Below are 19,728 nucleotides of genomic sequence, written 5' to 3'. Positions count from 1 at the left end.
ATAGGAGATAAGGGACTACCCATTGCCAAACCATTAATTTGTCGATATATGCTTCCATTAAATTTAAAGAAATTTTTATTAAATAAAAATAACAATACAATGCAGTTCCACCATGAATTGACAGTAAGTTAACAAAATAAAAGTTTATTTATTTATTTAGACTTTTTTATCAAGACTTTCACAACATGAGATTTACATTATAACAAATATTACCCTCATAAGAAGAAGAAGTAAATATATATGTTACACCGAATGTCTGAAATTGCGTATTACACGAAATCGGCAATATTTGCCTAATTCATGAATAAGACAATGGGCTTGCATTATTCATGAATTAGGCAATTTATCTGCCGAGTGCGTGAATTTGACAGGGTATGGAGTTTTTAAACTGTCAACATGACAGTAGAAAAAGTGTATGTAATATGGATGGTTTTATTAGTTATAATTGGACATAATATAATATTATTATTATTAGGTTATGTTAGGTTAGGTAAGGTTTTTTAATTCTGAATTTGAATGTTCATTTTGAGGTTAACTAACAAGTGTCAACAAACTATCAAATCATACTATCACAAACAAACAATCGACCATTGCCTGAGACCCAAGCAAGAATCAAATCGCGAAAATACCTTTTATTAAAATTCTTCCATTATCATATTATAGTTCTAGATTTTTTTTTGGGCATAGTAAATGGATATGAACGTCATTGTAGTTATTGATTGGTATATTTTTATATTTATAATCAATGACGTTTGACACATTTGGTTAGTTTGATTAGTTGTAAAAAATACCACCGGAGCGCTACTATCTAATTTGCCCAATGCATGAACTAGGCAGAAAAATACTGTCGAATTCACGCACTCGGCAGATATTTTGCCTAATTCAAGAATAAAGCTTGCATTTTTCATGAAATAGGCATAATTTTACCGATTTCATGTAATACGCAATTTCACACATTTGGCGTAACATATTATATACAAATAATAAAACATGAGTACAATTTCAATACAGAAAAATACAATTTCGAATACAAAATATATAGCACGTCACAGAAAATGTCATCGTCTTTGAAGAGCGCATTGACTAGTCTTGCACTCCTCGATAATGGTGCCTGATAAGCTTGACTGGATGACACGGTTCCGATCCAGAATACATCATGGCTGCGACCACGTAGGTAATTATCAGGCACATGTAAATTCAAATTCTTTAGGAAGACAGAATTGGAAGCCATCCCTCGCGATAACATGCGAAAATGTTTCAAGAGCAGAAGAGACATACGAGATTCAAGAGAGTGAAAAGTTAGCATGCCTTGTAGAAAGGCAGTAGGAAAAAAATCATTTGACGAATTATCGAAATACCCAAGACTTGGGTATGTGCTCCTGGGATATTCCCAGGTGTAAAATATTACTGATGGTTCACCACCAAACGTAAGGCCTCAATTGGACTGAGTGTTGTGCGGAGTGAGTTGGTTTGGAGGGTTCTATCTTTATATTGTCTTCACAATACTCAGAGATTATTGGATGTTTAAAATGGAAATTTGTAGAGGTTTTATATTTTAACTCTACAAATGTCAAGTTGTTGTCTATGGTCATAGATCGATCATAGACAATGATAATGAAACGAAAACACAGTTGTCATCGCGCGCTCTCCAAATGTGGTCTACTCGCGCCGCTTGTCCGTTCCTTTTTTAATATAAAAATTCCAAAAGTATAATTTAGATCTCCATACTCAAACCTTAATCAATAATACTGTTATTATATTGTGCCGTGTATTGAACTTTATTTGCACCTGAAATAAAGCTAATAATCACCAACAAGTGTCTCAATCTACCTGCCCCAACACATGTCACACACAAGCAACCTTCTGATGATAAACATAATATATGCTGGATCTCGCATCAAGCAACACAAGACGCTGGTCTATAAATTATAGCATATTTACATAAAGTGATATCATATGTGCCAGCCCTTTGTCACTTGCATTCGTTTAATCTTCATTATAATTGCTTTTTAAAGTGATAAAACTTTAATACAATCTACTGCGGATGGTATTAATAATTTATTACATGAGAATAAAGAAACAGTATTGTATAAGTAGGTAAACAACTATTTTAATAATATTAACCTTGAGAACTGCGAGACCGCTTTTAGCCTTGAAGGCGCACTAAGAAAATATGCCTCCAGATAATAAGATAATTCCAGCTTCCTTGCATTTTTTTTCGGAAAAGATCGTAAACATTCGCCATCCGCAACTGATAAAAAATATTAATAGATGGCGACCGCTGAGATACTGTCAACCCTTCGTCGTTTCGCGCGGGAATTTTGAAAAGAGCGCGCGCCCCATTAGGTTAATGGCGCGAAAACCAAAGAGACCATTTCCGGTTAGCATTGCATGCCAGAGATAATAGAGCTTTCACTAAGCCAAAGAGGGATTCCTTCAATAGTATTATGTGGGTATACTTTTTACCTAACTTACGAGAGGAATTTATAATGAGGTCCCGATTAAAATTATTTACGTGTTTTAAAAAGATCTGTTTTATATGCTGTAAAAATAGTTGATTATTTATATTATTTTACCCCACCATTAGCGTTGCTAACTTAACTTTTTTCTTGCCAGATCTAGCATTGTTGAATAGGCATCTAGCATATTATGGCATTCAATTTAGCGTTTTTCGACCCGCCAACAGCTTAAAACTAATCATAAAAAAAGTTAGAATTTTACAACAAATTTATTTGAAAATAAACATGCGAACATTTCAAATCGTAATAAAAAAGAAATTACATGCAATTTGATACAATATGATATAATCAGGGAACTCAGAAATAATGGGATCTGAAATACCTAATGGGTAAGGAGAAGCAGGCAGCCGATCTTGAGTAAGAAAGAATACGGCATAAATTTAAACACGTGTCAAGAATACGTCATGCGTCGAATACTGACAACTGCTCTCGGTTCATGCATTGACGCTCATTTAATATTGGTGTATTACACACACTATTGCAGATCTATAATGCGTAGTTCATTTTCGTAGGACACTCGCACATTCAAAACCCTGTATCACAATTTACTGTATTGGTATATAGCCTATCGGAATTCTATTTTTGTTCTGTAGATGTAATTATTACATTATAAATCATGACTAAATTTCGAACCAGGATTAATTTTTATTTCTTTGACTTATTTATAAACTCTTCTTCAATGCTCTCGCGAAAAAAAATGATAATGATTACAAATTTTTTTGAAATGGTAGTTTCGAGAGACTTTCTTAATTTTGAGAAAATCTATCAGTTTTTTGGTCATCTCGCTTATTTTCTTATCCGATTTGCGCATCTATTCTATACACAAGACTACTTTCGGCCGCTATCTAGTATAATTAAATCTTGTGAATTATTCGTTGAATAAAAGATAGTTAATTATAAATTATTAGCAAGTTCAAGTAAGTTACATCATAAAAAATATTGGAGAAATCCACGACGTCGGTTAGTAATCGAAGTAATAGGTATCTACTTTGATTTAAGAAACAAAAATCGATTGCCAAAGTAGTTTGATTTGGAAGAGCGCTGATGAGTAGGTATTAAAATTGACCAATAGTTAAAATTTGTCGCAATCAGTATGTCACTGCACATAGCATATTGGTAAATGCGACGGATGGGGCGTAAACCCGGGAGATACAGGGTTCGATTCCCCGTCGGGGTGGCTTACTTTTTTCAAAAAAGATTTTATCTATTGGTTATAATATACTCTCTCAGAAAGTGGTTTTCAAAATGATGTATATCTAGGATAGGTTTATATCGAAGTATTAGCACTTAGCATATTGGTAAATGCGACGGATGGGGCGTAAACCCGGGAGATACAGGGTTCGATTCCCCGTCGGGGTGGCTTACTTTTTTCAAAAAAGATTTTATCTATTGGTTATAATATACTCTCTCAGAAAGTGGTTTTCAAAATGATGTATATCTAGGATAGGTTTATATCGAAGTATTAGCACTTATTGTAACAATTATTACAATAAGTTATAATAATGAATAATGATACAGTCTAGCCACCGCAGTCTAGGTCTCCCGTGGCTGGACTGTATCATTATTCACTGATACTGGACTGTATAGAAAGAGACACAGCATCCCTGAGACTGAGGCAGTGGAGGGAGCTTGCGGCAGACAGAGAGGAGTGGAGACGTTTCCTGGAGGCGGCCAAGACCCACATTGGGTTGTAGTGCCGATGATGATGAATGATTCATGCCACTGTTGTGCGAAGGAAAAGAGATAGAGTGACACATTGTGAAAAGAGATAGAGTGACACAATGTGTCACTCTATCTCTTTTCCTTCGCACAACAGTGGCATGAATCATTCATCATCATCGGCACTACAACCCAATGTGGGTCTTGGCCGCCTCCAGGAAACGTCTCCACTCCTCTCTGTCTGCCGCAAGCTCCCTCCACTGCCTCAGTCTCAGGGATGCTGTGTCTCTTTCTATACAGTCCAGTATCAGTGAATAATGATACAGTCCAGCCACGGGAGACCTAGACTGCAGTGGCTAGACTGTATCATTATTCATTATTATAACTTATTGTAATAATTGTTACAATAAGTGCTAATACTTCGATATAAACCTATCCTAGATATACATCATTTTGAAAACCACTTTCTGAGAGAGTATATTATAAACAATAGATAAAATCTTTTTTGAAAAAAGTAAGCCACCCCGACGGGGAATCGAACATGGCACACTATCTTTCTGTCATGAAATGGCATGATTGGAAATTGCAAACGTTCGGTTGTTTTTGGAGATTAATTTATTATCTTGTGGTGTGGTAAATGGTGATTATTGGATGGATGCAGCGCTCGAAACGGAATATTTTACGAACCGGAGCGCTCAATATGTTATGAAAATGTTAACATAGTTATCTAATTGCTTGTGTATTTTATAAAAATGAGTGTGTTATGCTGTGTCCACATTGGCAACAAGTTGCTGGCAACCTCATTAAATTTCGATTAAAATAATTTTTGGTCAAACTAATTTTGATAATTATCGTAAAATTTAATGAGGTTACCAGTGTGGACAAACTTTTAGATTTTTCATTAAATGTCAAATCTAGCTCACTGACAATTTAATATGTCCATGAGACAGAGCGATAATTTTGGGGATTTTACGAACCGAAACGGCGCTCCGGTGCGTTCCAGTGTTCCATGTTATGATGTTTTTCAATTGTGGTAAATGGTGATTAAATTAATTACATCTATTCAGAAAACTATTAACTCATTTAATTAAGGATTTAAATAACAGTGATTGTGGTAAAGGTCGATTTTTGTGACGTGAAAGATGGATTATGTTATGTTATGATGTTTTTGCAAACGAGATGCTTGGCACTGAAAATATATACACATTGTTATGTTATTTAACAGGAAACTATTAAATAACGTAATCCATTCAAAATGCGCGAAGCATATTATTATGTACGTATTAATTCTTAATATAATAACGATAAAGCAGAAACCTGTTTGTTCAATAAGTCGAGTGTTGTCAATACTAGCATTGAATATACATAATTTAAAAACATCTCATGCTAATATACGCACTGGAAAAAATCATTTTGTACGACACCCGACTGGACTTGAATCTGTATCTGCTGGATTGGCGCATTTAAGCTACGGGCATGTTAGTTAATTACGACGATTTTAACTAGTAGTTGTTACATGAAATGTTGATCGAATTATGTTGGCTTTGGGTTTTAGTATTTTAAATTAAGATAGGTATCAATTAATTCTTTAATTACCAAACGACGTCGCGGATTACTCCATTATTTAATTTTTATAACGTACTTAAATTTGTTAATAATTTAATAAACTATTTTTTTATTTAACGAATAAGACGCAATATTTGAGAATGTAACATTCTATAATCTATATATTGACTATACATAATTATAAAACATCTCATGCATAATATTATATACACTAGAAAAAGGCATTTTGTAGAAAAAATACGACACCCGACGGCATGGCCCCCTCATCCTGAAGCGGGCCCCCAGGCTAGGATATTTGGCTGGACCCCCTACCTATCGCTAAAGAAAAAGGTAGTGTGATGCTCTACAGTAGCATTTTCCAAATGGTGTACGCGGTAAAATTAATGTGTATTTAGTGTTTTTTTGTAAGAATATTTTAATTTAATACATCTATGTATTTGAATTATGGAGTTGTCGAGTATCGATACACAATTAAAAATTGTATCGTATAGCCACACAATTTTAAATAACGCCGCAGACGAGTTTATTTTACTATTAGAGAGAATATGTGATGTGTGTTTATATCACTTATCTGGTCGACTCGCCACGCCGGGCCTTTCCTGAGCCCGGGCCCCAAGGCTAGAGCCATGTTAGCCCCCCCGTTGTGGGAGGCATACCCGACGGTGTAGGTATATAACGGCAAACGCGTTTTTTGCAAGCTAGATGCATATTCAAATAATTAATGCTAAACCTGAAGACGAAAAAAATGATAACATGGCAACGTTGTCTGAATCGTGCAGTTTTTATTCATACTTTATTTATTTATAGTTGAATGCTGTTAACATAATAATATAAAAAAAACGGCAAGACTAACCAGTTGAACACATTTATCTACCTACTACAAAACTTTCGACTTTGACATTTACTTAAACAATATATAATTTACTTACCTATATGGCTAAAATAAAGAAAATCTTAATAAGTACCTATGTAATCTAGCATAGTATCCAGTGCTGTAGTTGTATTTTAAGCCTCCTATTTATAGGGGTATTATTTATCAACTATTAAAAAAATGGTTAAGTAACCAAATAAAGACAATAACAACATGACATTTAAAATTTAAAATAAAAAAAAACAAGTTATAATAAAGAAAACTAAATAAAAAATATATATAAACGATTAATTATTGCTAACGAAGTATAGAAAATACACATTACATCACTGAAAAGTGTGTGAATGCAATAAATGAGATGAGAATATTACTGGATTTTTTTTATTATCCTACTTAATATGTTTATTAAAAATACGTAATAATGCAGAGTTCCAGAAACATTGGTACATATTAGAAAAAAATGGACCGAATTGAATTCGAGCTCACATATTATAACTGTACAGGTAAGTGCTTTTATCTTTTGAGCTATCGATCCGCTGATGACGTAAAATCGTGACTCTACATGAAATAACTCACATATCGATTTTATTAATTCCATTCTTTTCTGAAAGAATTTATAATTAGAGAGAAATAAGTTATACGTAAGACACTTGGGTCGCTAGATTAATTGGTGAAAACGACTCGCCAAACAAAGAAACAAGCAATATCTGGCAAGCGAAATATGTGTTTTCGAATTCCAATTGGTATTTTTTTTTTCTAATATTATGTTTTTCAGACTTTTACAAAATATATGTTATCATAATGCATTTTATTGGGTAATGGTTTTATTGGGGAAAAAAGATATTTGTAATTTTACGCGTGTATATAGCTGGGTATTTTATTTATCACAACTCTGGTTACATCCAAAACCAACGGTTATATAAAATCAAATCACTGTAAGTGCGGTTTTGACAAACCTTTTCTAAACTAAAAGGCTTTGTAAACGAATTATTATCAAAGAATTTCTCCAATCGAGTTAGTATTTTCCATATTCAACATTCGAGCCGAGGGTTTTTCATTTGATTTTCTTTGATTTACCAGAATTACGAAGAGTAGACGTTTTATATTGGAGTTTTTTCATGACGGCTAAATCCTAGGTTTTTTTTTTCAAATTAAATATAAGAGAAAATAATAATATACAGTCAGGGTTACCATATATGAAAAAATGAAAAAGGAGATCAATCCTATCAAAAAGTTATTGGTGTGATTGTTTGTGGCGACAGAGGTGAAGCTAAGATTTTGTTGAATATGTAACGTCATCGTTGTCAATGTATTGTATGATAACTTTTCACGGAATTTTCATCATCATAGTAAACCATCCCGTTAGCTTCTACCAGGGATCTCCGCATACCGTCGATGTTTTGTAAAAAGGGCGAATCAACCATTTTGGCGAAATCGAGATTTTAATGAGAATACAATATGTACCCCACTAGCTTTGTTGTGTAAAAACGGCGAATTTTTATCTCCACAGGAAAGTACTTAAAAACGATAATCGACTAAAATTAAATTAATTAAAATTACGAAATAAAAAGCAAATGTGACATATTAGGCCTTTTAAAATGTTATATAATAATACCTATTATAATGACAGTATTCTTTCTAAGCTTTATTATAAACTTGTTAGATATTTATAATCATTTACAGGTAAAAAACAAATAAATGTCAAAAGTTAAAAATCCTCCTCCTGTAAAGTAGCATTTTGGTTAATTCGCCCTTTTTACAAAACACCGACGATATGTACTTACAAAGTTACCCATCAGGCCCTCGTATTCCAGTGCGTAAGTCGTTGGCCTATCATTTGGGACTCCGAGTTTGATTTCCGGGAGGTCACAAAATATTTATGTGACTCTCAAAATCTGGGTGTTTGTAATTGTTTCACTTCTATTACTGCCCTTATTTATGACTTAGCTGTTGGGTTGGGGTAGCATTGGGTCGTATAGCTTGTTGTAGTGTTAAGAAGAATATAGGTATTTTCTTGTTATATTTGAGTGCGTAAAAGACAATATATGTCATCATCATCATCATCATCATCATCATCAGGGGCGCGACAACCCGGTGTGGGTCCTGGCCTCCTCCAACAGCTCCCTCCACCTGTCCCTATCCAGTGTGGCCGCTTTCCAATTTGGTACCCCCAAAATACGGCAGTCTTCTTTGGCCTCCCTCTTCTTCTACGTCCTATTGGATTGCTGGACATCACTCTCTTTGCCGGTTCATTGTCATTCATACGGTGCACATGACCTAGCCATCGCAGTCTCCCAATCTTAATTGATTGAACTGCGCTGCAATCTTCGTACAGCCCGTAGAGCTCAGCATTATATCTTCTCCTCCAATTGGTGCCATCCCTGATCGGTCCATACATATGACGATCATCATCATCAGCCTGAATCTATCCACTGGCGGATGAAGGCCTCTCCAAGCTGATTCCACTTCTCTCGGTGCTGTACGTTGCATTGCCATGTACTTCCGCAGAACTTAACAATTTCATCGATCCAGCGATCTCTAGGTCTACCTTCCGGACGTTTTGTACCTCCTCTTGGGTACCACTAGATGACTAGATTTGTCCAGCGATGTTCATTCTTGGATCTATGTGTCATATGTACTAAATATAAATGTAATCCAGCGATTTTTGTATTCTTTGTTGACCAAAACCATAGAGTATTTCACGCAGCTGGCAGGCCGCCTCGAAATCAAAGAAATTCACTTCCCACGTTAATTACTCTTCACCGTCTCTATTCTTGGCCTGGAACGCCAGTTGACACACTTCAGTCTGGAAGTATTTTTTTACGTCGTTAAGCCACTGGAGTCATCACCGTCATCCCTCTGGCTGTGTCGATGTTAAGTGCTTCCATTCTGATGTGTCAATTATCCTTTATGTGTATCCCAGCAAAGTCTTAGCAGACATTATAATTCGTTTTACCAAGAATCTTTCTGAATACCATGCACTCAAACACCACTTGTTGCAATATTTTTAATAATAATTTTCAATTATTTTAAACATTTTTTTACATAAATCGAAAGTTTAAATCAGTTGGTAGTGTTCTATTTGTATATGTTCTACATTCAGGTACTAATCACATAATACATACAAGTGCATGTTTGAAAAATTTTAATATGCAAATTTCTCTAAACAAGTGCCTATGTATTTTATAAAATACATTAATATGGCACGAGTATTTTTTAAATTCATTATTTCAGTTTGGACTCTTATTTTTTGATTGCTCCCGTGGGTACATCAGTGGCGAAAAGTGGAGGTAGGCTGTCAAGATCCGCCATAAATAGTGCACACAATTTTTTTTCTTTATTGAAATAAGACTACAATAAATTTACAGATGATGTTGGTTAGTTTTTAAAATTCAATACAACCCTGCGAAAACCAAGCCAAAATAGATAATAGTCAAAAAATGCTCATCTATCTATCAAATATCTAAAATTATGTAATTAAATAATTCATAACTTTGAATATTTTATAGATAGAACAATATTTTGTATGTATTATAGTTTGGTTTAGACAGGGCTTAATCAATTTAAAGTGTAATATGTATTCTTAATCCAACGAAAACAAATAAGTATGAATGAAAAAGTGTGCACAATTTTGTCGTATTGCCTAAAATATACCAAAACTATTATGATTTGGTTTAGGCAGGGTTTAACTGATTTTTAAAAACTAACATCACCATCGGTAAATAATTTCAATAAAAACAAATACGTATGACTAAAAAAGTTTAATGTGCAATATTTATGGCGAATCTTAACAGCCTACCTTCACCCTTCGCCACTGGGGTACATAATCTTTTGACATACAAATGATATAAATACAAGCTTATATTATTTTGATCATAATAATAATATTTAATTGTCGTTATTAATAAATAACACTGACATGTGAAAATGTCACAACTCCCGCCAAAATTTAATTATGGAACGCGCATTCGCTCCTCACTTCGCGGCAATAGATTTGAAATTGGAATCCTCTAATGACGTTAGGCCGCCTACTGGGTACTACAGGTGAATATTCCATTAGATGAAAGGTGAAATAGCGAAATGTCAAAATGGTTAGGTGAGTGGATAAATTCGATTGGATTTATTTATCGTGGACAAGGGAAATTTGATTTTGATGTACGGGTCTAAAAAACTATTGTCGCCCACCATAGAGCGGATATGATAGCATTGACATAGCAAACGGGATGGTACAGGCAGTAACGCTCCGAGGGGATAGGCATATCGTGCGTTGCATAGGGGCGGCACATAATACAGAGCGGCGAATGAAGGAAGGAATACAAATATTAACCTTATCACTGTCAGCCAATTTTTACTAGACACAATATGTCGACCAGCTATTTTTGGAATAAAATAAATCCCTTAAAAATTATGAAATTGGAACAGAATGATACATATTTGTGAAAACTTACCAAATCAACACGTTTCTCGAGTTTATCGTGAATATTTTCACACTATGATAAATATTGTTTATAAATAAACAGTTTATTCAGAAGTTATGATGTTTACAAGAACGCACGAGTTTACTCGTCCATGGCCTCACGAGACATACTTGCTTTGACGGGTTAACTCGGCTCAGGTTAAGACTTTTGAGATTAGTGGCGGTTTTCCATGGTAATAGATACATATTGTAATGGCGGATTTTCGCTCTAACTAAATTTTTACCAGGGTGCCTCCAAACCTGTCAGTGCCGCAGACCTCCGCGTATTTAAAACCGCCACTGTTTGATAGTAGGTTTTGTAAAAATGCACTTATTACAATTAATTAGATGGTGTTTATAAATAAATTTAAAGATTTTTAATAATCTATTTTTTTATTCAACGAATAATTTATTTGATTTAAGAATGTAACATTCTTTTATTGAACATACATAATTTGAAAACACTCGCCGTACGTATTTATTTTATTTCGAAGGTTTTTACCTTAAACTTTCCCACTTTATCATGTTCGATCATAATATGGCCCTACAAAAAATGGTCAACGTCTAACCAGTCAAAACTCTCTATCTCGCTTTAAAAGTTGGCACTGCCAAGAGAGGTGCTGTTAAAACTGCACTCATTGCAACAATTACAACTAACTTATTGTAAACATTATAATAGCTCAATAGAAAAATATAAAAAATTACCCTCTATAGCCTCCAATAGCGGCCGATAGTAGTCTTGTATATATTATAATAGATGCGCAGGTGGATAGTAAGTTTGCCTTTCGGTATCTTGCGGCACTGTTTCAGTCGGGTAGTATAAAATGCTCGTAATATTAAATGTATAAAAAATAACCGCGAATTTTTAGATACATAATATTTTAAGCACAATAACATTCACATTATTGTATTGACAGCAGAACTTATGTTACCAAATTACCAAGGTAAACGTTAAATAATCGTTAAGAATTGAATATTTGTACTTTATCTTATCCAGCATTAATTATTTTTATCGCAATACGAAAGTGCGTAAGTAAATATTTATAGGTTATATTATTTTTGAAATTTGTTCCACAATTCCTTTTGTTTACTCAGTATGGATCCAAAATTTGAAGTTTGACGTTTGGCATGTTTTTAAATTATGTTTATACATCGTAAAATAAGTTATTATATTATTTTAAAACAATGGCAGATCCAGCGATTCCGAGATCGTCTAAATCTAGTTCGCGGAGATTATCACGGTTGGTTTAATTTAATTTATATATTAACCTTATTATGTTTGCGTTTCAAAACATAACCTGCAAAACAGTCAAAAGATTTAATGTTCGTTATATTATAGTATAATATACTAGATACTTCTATAATATTGTGTAAACGGTCAATGGCATTTTCGCATAATTTCCATTAATAAACTCAGAGTTGAATTTTGGTATATAAAAGTTGAGTGAGGTGACTTTTATTATAGGGATGCTCTTGGAAAAAATATATAAGTAATAATATTTCGTCGACACTGGTGATATATTATTATATATTAGTGGTCATATAGATACCATTTGTAAAAAAGGCGCTAAAGATGTTGGGCGTTGTCTTGCATACTTCCCGGGTCTTTTCGGATGTTACGGTACTAAAAATTCTCTATAACTTCTTAGTTAGAAGCAGACTTGAGAGTGGGTCTATCTTTGGGCCCCGCATCAGTTGAAGTACGGCCTTATGGTGGAGAGAGTCCAAAAGAATTTTTTAAGACTCCTTTACTTTCGGCTGTATGGATATTATCCGTGGCTCTATCCGACTGATTTTCTCTTAGGGATGCTTACATACTGTAGCTTAAAATTTAGAAGGGATCTTTATTTAGCTACATATTTTTTCAGACTTATACGCGGCGTAAATGTAAACTCTGCCATTCTTGGTGATGTTGGCTTGTGTGTCTCTGATAATTACATTAGGAATCGAGGGCATCCGTTGTTTGTTCTCCCACGGTGCAGAACTAACCTGCCATTAGTAATGCCAATTGGGAGGGCAGTAACCATGTTTAATGAAATCGCTTCGGATATTGATATATTCCACTTACGTGAGGGTGAATTTAGGTGGACGTTGTTTTATAAGTTTTTAAGATAGGGTCTATCAAAGTTCACCCTGTGTGCTTCCATCTACTTTTATTTTGTTAATTATTTTATTTCTTATTTGATTACTTATTCTCTGTATTTTTATTTTTAAATTTATTAACACTTATTTTATGTCATGTCGTGAACGCTTTGAATTTATAATTTGTTATGTTCATTATATGTAAAATAAATAAATTTGATTTGATGACGTGTTTATTTAAATCGTGTACTATCTATCGTTATCTATCTAAACTATCGTGACAATAACTGTTGACACGTAAAAGTCCTGACTGTCTCTTCAATCTCATTCTTCAAGACGCGATGTTGTCATTCTATGGTACTATTTGAAAGGTAGTGAAAATCGGTTAACCTCAAAATTCATTCGTAGTTCGTTTTTTGCCGGCAGGTTCGCCACTATCGTTCTACTGCTCAGGTGCGGTAGAAAAATTCCCAACTGTCGCATGAAAATCCAGAAGCTTCTGAACTTTTTTAATTCATGCATGCAATCTTGCAGCTGCAGGATAATACATGTTTATACGTACATTTTCTTGTCAGCAGTAAATCCATTCACGTGTAAACGGGGTAATATTCATATATTTACGTTATTTAATTTTTGTTTCAGTTACCAGAGCGCTCACTCCGCCGCTCTCATGATGGCTGGAGCAGAGTCATCAGCGATGGCTTTGCAGCCGCGTCAGCGAACCGGTCTCGCCGGCTTCGTCTGTCGAAACCTCCTCACCCTCCTGACGATATTCGGCGTCGTCGCAGGCACGGTCCTGGGATGCTCGCTGCGGGCGTCCCAGGGCCGCTGGACGGAGCGCGAGGTCATGTACCTGCAGTTCCCCGGAGACCTCTTTCTGCGCATGCTCAAATGTCTGATCGTGCCCCTGCTGGTCTCGTCCATCGTGTCCGCCATCGGATCACTGGATCTTAGTATGTCAGGCAGGATCGGGTTCAGGGCAATCCTGTATTATATGACGACGACAATTTGCGCGGTGGTGCTCGGGATTGTGCTGGTGACAGTGGTCAGGCCTGGAGTAGGTGCGACGGCTGACTCGCCCACGGCGCCGTTGGCCGCCAGGGACGTACTCACGGCGGACACGCTGCTCGATCTTATACGGTGAGTGATTTTTCCCTTTAGATATTAATACTTAATTTAGTATGTAATATAATAAAATAAAGGCATACAATTCATAATACTATATTATATTAATGTCAGTATGATAAAAAATAGTTATGTAGGTGCCTATTATGATTTGACTTATAGACCAAGATCTGGGCTGAAAAAGGGGTACTTTTAACGAGTGGCAATCGATCACTGAAGTGCTTTCCAAATTGAGATACTATTTGGCGATCGGCTTTTGTATTTTTAATCAAAGTAGGTATTACTCGTACTTTAACTACCAACCGACGTCACGGATCACTCCAAGATTTTTTGTTGTAACTTACTTTAACTTGTTAATAATTTTAAATTAACAAATTTTTTTAGCGAATAATTCACAAGATTTAAGAATATAACATCCTAATAATTATTGAACATAGCTATATAATTTTGAAAACACTTCTGAGAAAATATATTATAATCAATAGAAAAAATCTTTTTGAAAAAAGTAAGACCCAGCAGGAATCGGACCCGCATCTCTCGGGTTTCGCGCCCATGTACCTACATAAACCACTATGCTAAAGGCGTCATTATTTTGTTGTCAGAGATTTACGTAATTGTTGGCCCGCTCTATTTGAGTGCCATTATTGACAGCAAACGTATTCATTTATCAATGGAAATATATAATATTTCAATGATTCTGGTGTAAAAAAACAAAAAATTTATGTGCTAGCCTTACTCAACTTTTTACTAGGATACAATTATTTATAGTTAAGCCACTAGGTTTATCAGCGATTATGTGCCATTAGTGGATTATTTAAATGCTGTACCTAATTGCCTTTAATACCATGTTATTATCTAACGATGTTCAAAAGTAATATTTTAATGGAGGCCTTTTCTTGTGCAAATTATGTAAATGTTGCCATATGGGAAAAGGTATAACGGCGGATTATTTAATTATTGCGCATGTTATTAGCCCGCTTAGCTTTAGCTTTCTATAGTACTTTATCCACATACTTTAATAACGATAAGAACCGGTTTCGTCCGCTTCAATGGGTCATTCACAACTGATACAAAATATATCTACATAAAATAAATACATCAATACCCTTTTACATAATTATTAATATCCATAATTTGAAAACACCTCAGAATATATACAACCACTATTTTTTTTAAATACGACGCCCTAGGGATTCGCGCCTATGTGCTCTACCAAGTAAGCTGTGTGCGTCATATCTAATTGCGACGAAATTAACCAGTAGTTTTTACAATATTCTCTAAAGCGCTTTCTAAATTGCGTAGACAATTTTTAGGCAGTCGGCTTTTGTATTTTAATTCAGATGATTAATATTATTTTAATTCGTGAAATGTTGTATCGGAAATATATGGCTATATGTTAAAAACCGTCCAACCTCTTTGGGTCGTATAGTACTAACATAAAATTCATCTCTAAATAAAACACGGTCCTTGTCGGTTTACACTTTGCAGGAAGCAAGCAGCAAACAAATTTTGAAAATAGCCGATATACTGGATTATTTGTCAGGTTAGGTTAGTTTAGTTTGGGTTAGGTTAGGCTTTCATTCTTGAATTTTGCCAAAATCAGCTATGAAAATTGAATTAATGTTATGTATTGAAATATATTGAATTGAAATGTATTGAATCTAATAAAATTGGAGACCGCATAGTATACGGTCATCTCTTTCCGTCAAGAAAGCTCACGACGAACTGTACCGCGGTGAAATGTTTTACGTACAAATTGCATGTAACCTCCTTGGATTGGCCGCCATAGTCCGGAATAGGTCGGAATAGTTTTACAGTTTGGCCTCTACTTGCGCACGAATATTTCTTAGTAATTTGTTAACATTGCCAATATAATGTTTTATTATGAGCACGTGTAAATACTGAGGAATATGTGTAAAAATTTCACAATATTATTCATTCATTTCAAAATTATGTTTATTTGCTTGCAAACCGTCGATTTGTTATTTTATTGTCTATGAATTAAAATTTATATAACAACTAGTAGTAGTAATATAATTTATATGCTAATATATTTTGAAAACACACACCAATATCACGTGTAAATGCCATTTTGTTGATTATTTTAGACTTTAACTTTAATTCACATACACCAGCGCGATCTGCTGGTTAAATCGTGCATAATATTATTTTCAAGCAAATTTACTGTTAAAAAGATATCGAATGTTAAAAAGCGAAAACTTCATATTTTTTGGACATTTATGTTATCGCGCAAAATAGCCGATATACTGGATTATTTGTTAGGTTAGGTTAGTTTAGGTTGGCTTAGGTTAGGTTTTCATTCTTGTATTTTGTCAAAATCAGCTATGCAAATTGAATTAATGTTCATATTGAATCTAATAAAATTGGAAAGCTCACGGCGAACTGTACCACGGTGAAATGTTTTACGTACAATTTGCATGTAACCTCCTTGGATTAGCCGCCTGTGTTCGGAATTTAAACGTATTTAGAGTTTAGCATCAATGAGGCCCCAGTATATGATAATATCAGAATCCATTATGAAAATAGGTCAGAGGTCAGAGCCAAAGCATGTTTTTTGTATAAAAAATGTCATAAATATAATATTGGTTTTATTTAGACATTGCAGAATAAGTGGTTGTAATACATCACAGCAGATAACAAGGAAATATATTTTATATAACATAATATGTAATCTTCAGACGTGTTATTTAAGTAATACCTACTTAATATATTATGTAATATATACATATAGATGGCATTGAAATGAATGATAATAATTGATTATTGTTGTTTATTTTGTAATCGTGTCAATGCCATTGAAGTTTTTTTAAAACCACCGGTTGCGTCTCGCTCAACATGTGGTTTTCAGCGACAACTTCGTACAATGGACACCTAATAAATAATAACTAAGTTTAGTATAATCTAATGCATAGTTTCCCAAACTATGGGTCGCGACCCACCAGTGGGTCGCGAGCGAATATTGAGTGGGCCTTCGCCATTGTATACATGAATTTAAAAAATAGAAAGTGATAAATTTGATATTTCATTCAGCTATTTATAATTCTTAAAAATTGAAATAAACTTAAGTTACGGAAAATATTGTGATAAAATAATAATAATTTGAATTGCCAATGCACTACAGATGGCTTGATTCGTTGCGTTGGATTTGTAACCCATTTCAAGACGACTTACCAACTAGTATGTCAACAAAAGCAAGTGAAGAACTCATTGATTTATCAGAAGAAACGTCACTGAAAAATAGTTTCAATCGTAAACAGTTAACGAAATTCGGGCTCTCAGTTGCTGATAATTATCCTTGCCTGTTCGATGAAGCTATGAAAATCTTCTTCCTCTTTACTACCTCATATCTATGTGAGGTCGGATTTTCAGCTATGGTTAACATTAAAACTAAATACCGAAATAAATTGGATATATCAAACTCACTGCTGCTAAAACTGTAATGAAGAAAAATAAGAAACAAATACATCCTTCCCATTGAAATTACTTTGTAAAAAAACCATGCAGGTGTAGGTATTTAAGTAATATTTTTTTTTATTTAAGTTGTGTTTCTTATTTCAACAGTCTTTTATTCGTAACACTTATAAAAAATATTTTTTTAATTTAAATTAGAACAAATAAGGCAGCATTAAGTAGTTCCACGACTCGCCACTAGGGAATCTGAGCATTACCAATATTTATACCCTCTTTTCTCTAAGCCAGCTAAGAGGTGGGTCCCAAGATTGGAAATTTTTGTTAGATGGGTCGGGGCCCAGTCAACTTTGGGAACCACTGATCTAATGCATTACGTATTTATGTAAATAATGACAATAATTATTCTACCACATTATGATTGTGATAAATATCCAAGAAATAATAATTTAGTTGTTCATTATGTTGTAGTTACCTACTATAAATATTTCTGTGTAATTTATATTAAATTATTGAAATTGAAATTTATTTGAGTATTTATTTTACATAATAATGAACATGACAAATTATCAATTCAAAGCGTTCACGACATGACATAAAATGAGTGTTAACAATTTTTCAAATTAAAATACTGGGTAATGTGAATGAATAATACAATAATAAAATAAGAAAAATAGAAGTACATGGAAGCACACAGAGTGAACTAGGTTGATAGACCCTATCTAATAAAATTTATAAAACAACGTCCACCTAAATTCACCTAACGTAAGTACGTAAAACATAGTTATTGACCTACCAATTGGCACATAGTGTATATATGCAGGGCCGGGTTTACCCGAGGCCATAAGCCCAGGGTCCCCAGTTGGAGGAGGCTCCGGAGCCCAAAAAGTAGATTAATCCTTTCAGCGCTGACGGCACAGCGTTTGTGTCCTCATTAGTTGACCATTAGATATCATTAGCATGCCATTTAAATGTGGTAATTAAATAGTAATTAAATGTTCCGCGGTGAAGAATAATAGTGATATTAACGTATCACAAGATTTGGGGGTGAATTAAATAACATTTGGGGGTCCATACTTTGACTTAAAACACAAATTAAAAAACAATATGTGAATTTTCTAGAGCCAGGATTCGATCCTGGGACCGACGACATTATAAGCCGCTCGGCCATCATGGGCATACATGTATATTTGTATTGTGTATCTATATTATATCAGTACGGAAGGGTGGAGGTAAATAGTGCACATTAAACTTTTTTAGTCAAACGTATTTGATTTTATTGAGCTAAGGCTACAATTTACATATGGTGTTGGTTAGTTTTAAAAAATCAATTAAACCTTACCTAAAGCAAACCATTATAGTTTTCGTATTCTTTGGGCGATACACCAAAATTGTGCACACTTTCTCATTCATACTTATTTTGTTTTCGTTGGATTAAGAATACAAAAATATTACACAATTGTTCATTTTTTTTAAATTCATTAAACGGAACTTCAGTGAAATGGCAAATAATTTTCAACTATAGGTGCGACGAAATTTTGGAGTCGCTGGCAATCGGAGAGCGAACGCCGAGCTCTGAACACGGGGGTATTAATTCTTAAATCGTGTAAAGATGACTAAAAAACGTTACCCATTTACTTGAAAAAAAAAACATGTAAATGAATATTTATTATTATTGTTACTAAGAGAACAATAAACAGAATATTAAATGGACGCATGCTGGATTTATATGACAAATTATATTTCGTTCGGCACACGTCATTTGCACAATCCGCGCATCGCCTAGCCACGATCTTTTTAGACCATGCCTTAACTGAGGTATAGCCTTAAGCACTGCCTAAACGAAACTATAATATATAAAACATATTATTCTATCTATAAAATATTTAAAGTTATGTGTGATTTAACTTTTTTTAAATTTAATTAATAGATAATATCTTATAGATAGACGAGTATTTTTTGACTATTAGGTACCTATCTATTATGGCTTGAATTAGGCAGGGGTTTATTTATTTTTAAAA

At 34.1% G+C, this 19,728-nt stretch overlaps 1 protein-coding gene across 1 annotated transcript in view; it reads left to right on the top strand.

Moving 5' to 3' along the window:
- The window catches only part of Eaat1 (Excitatory amino acid transporter 1), a 164,960-nt gene that overhangs the window by 58,782 nt on the left and 86,450 nt on the right, over positions 1 to 19,728 (top strand). The window contains exon 2 of the mRNA XM_085943515.1: positions 13,796 to 14,293. Within this exon, the coding sequence (XP_085799641.1) occupies positions 13,824 to 14,293 (470 nt within the window). The 5' untranslated portion in view covers positions 13,796 to 13,823. The remainder of the gene's footprint in view (positions 1 to 13,795; positions 14,294 to 19,728) is intronic.

This window comes from Rhyacophila brunnea, unplaced genomic scaffold (assembly GCF_057557595.1).
Source record: "Rhyacophila brunnea isolate RB1 unplaced genomic scaffold, BYU_Rbru_1.0 scaffold_16, whole genome shotgun sequence".
NCBI lineage: Eukaryota > Metazoa > Arthropoda > Insecta > Trichoptera > Rhyacophilidae > Rhyacophila > Rhyacophila brunnea.
Note: the sequence above shows the minus strand (reverse complement) of the source record. Positions and strands in the feature narration are given on the sequence as shown.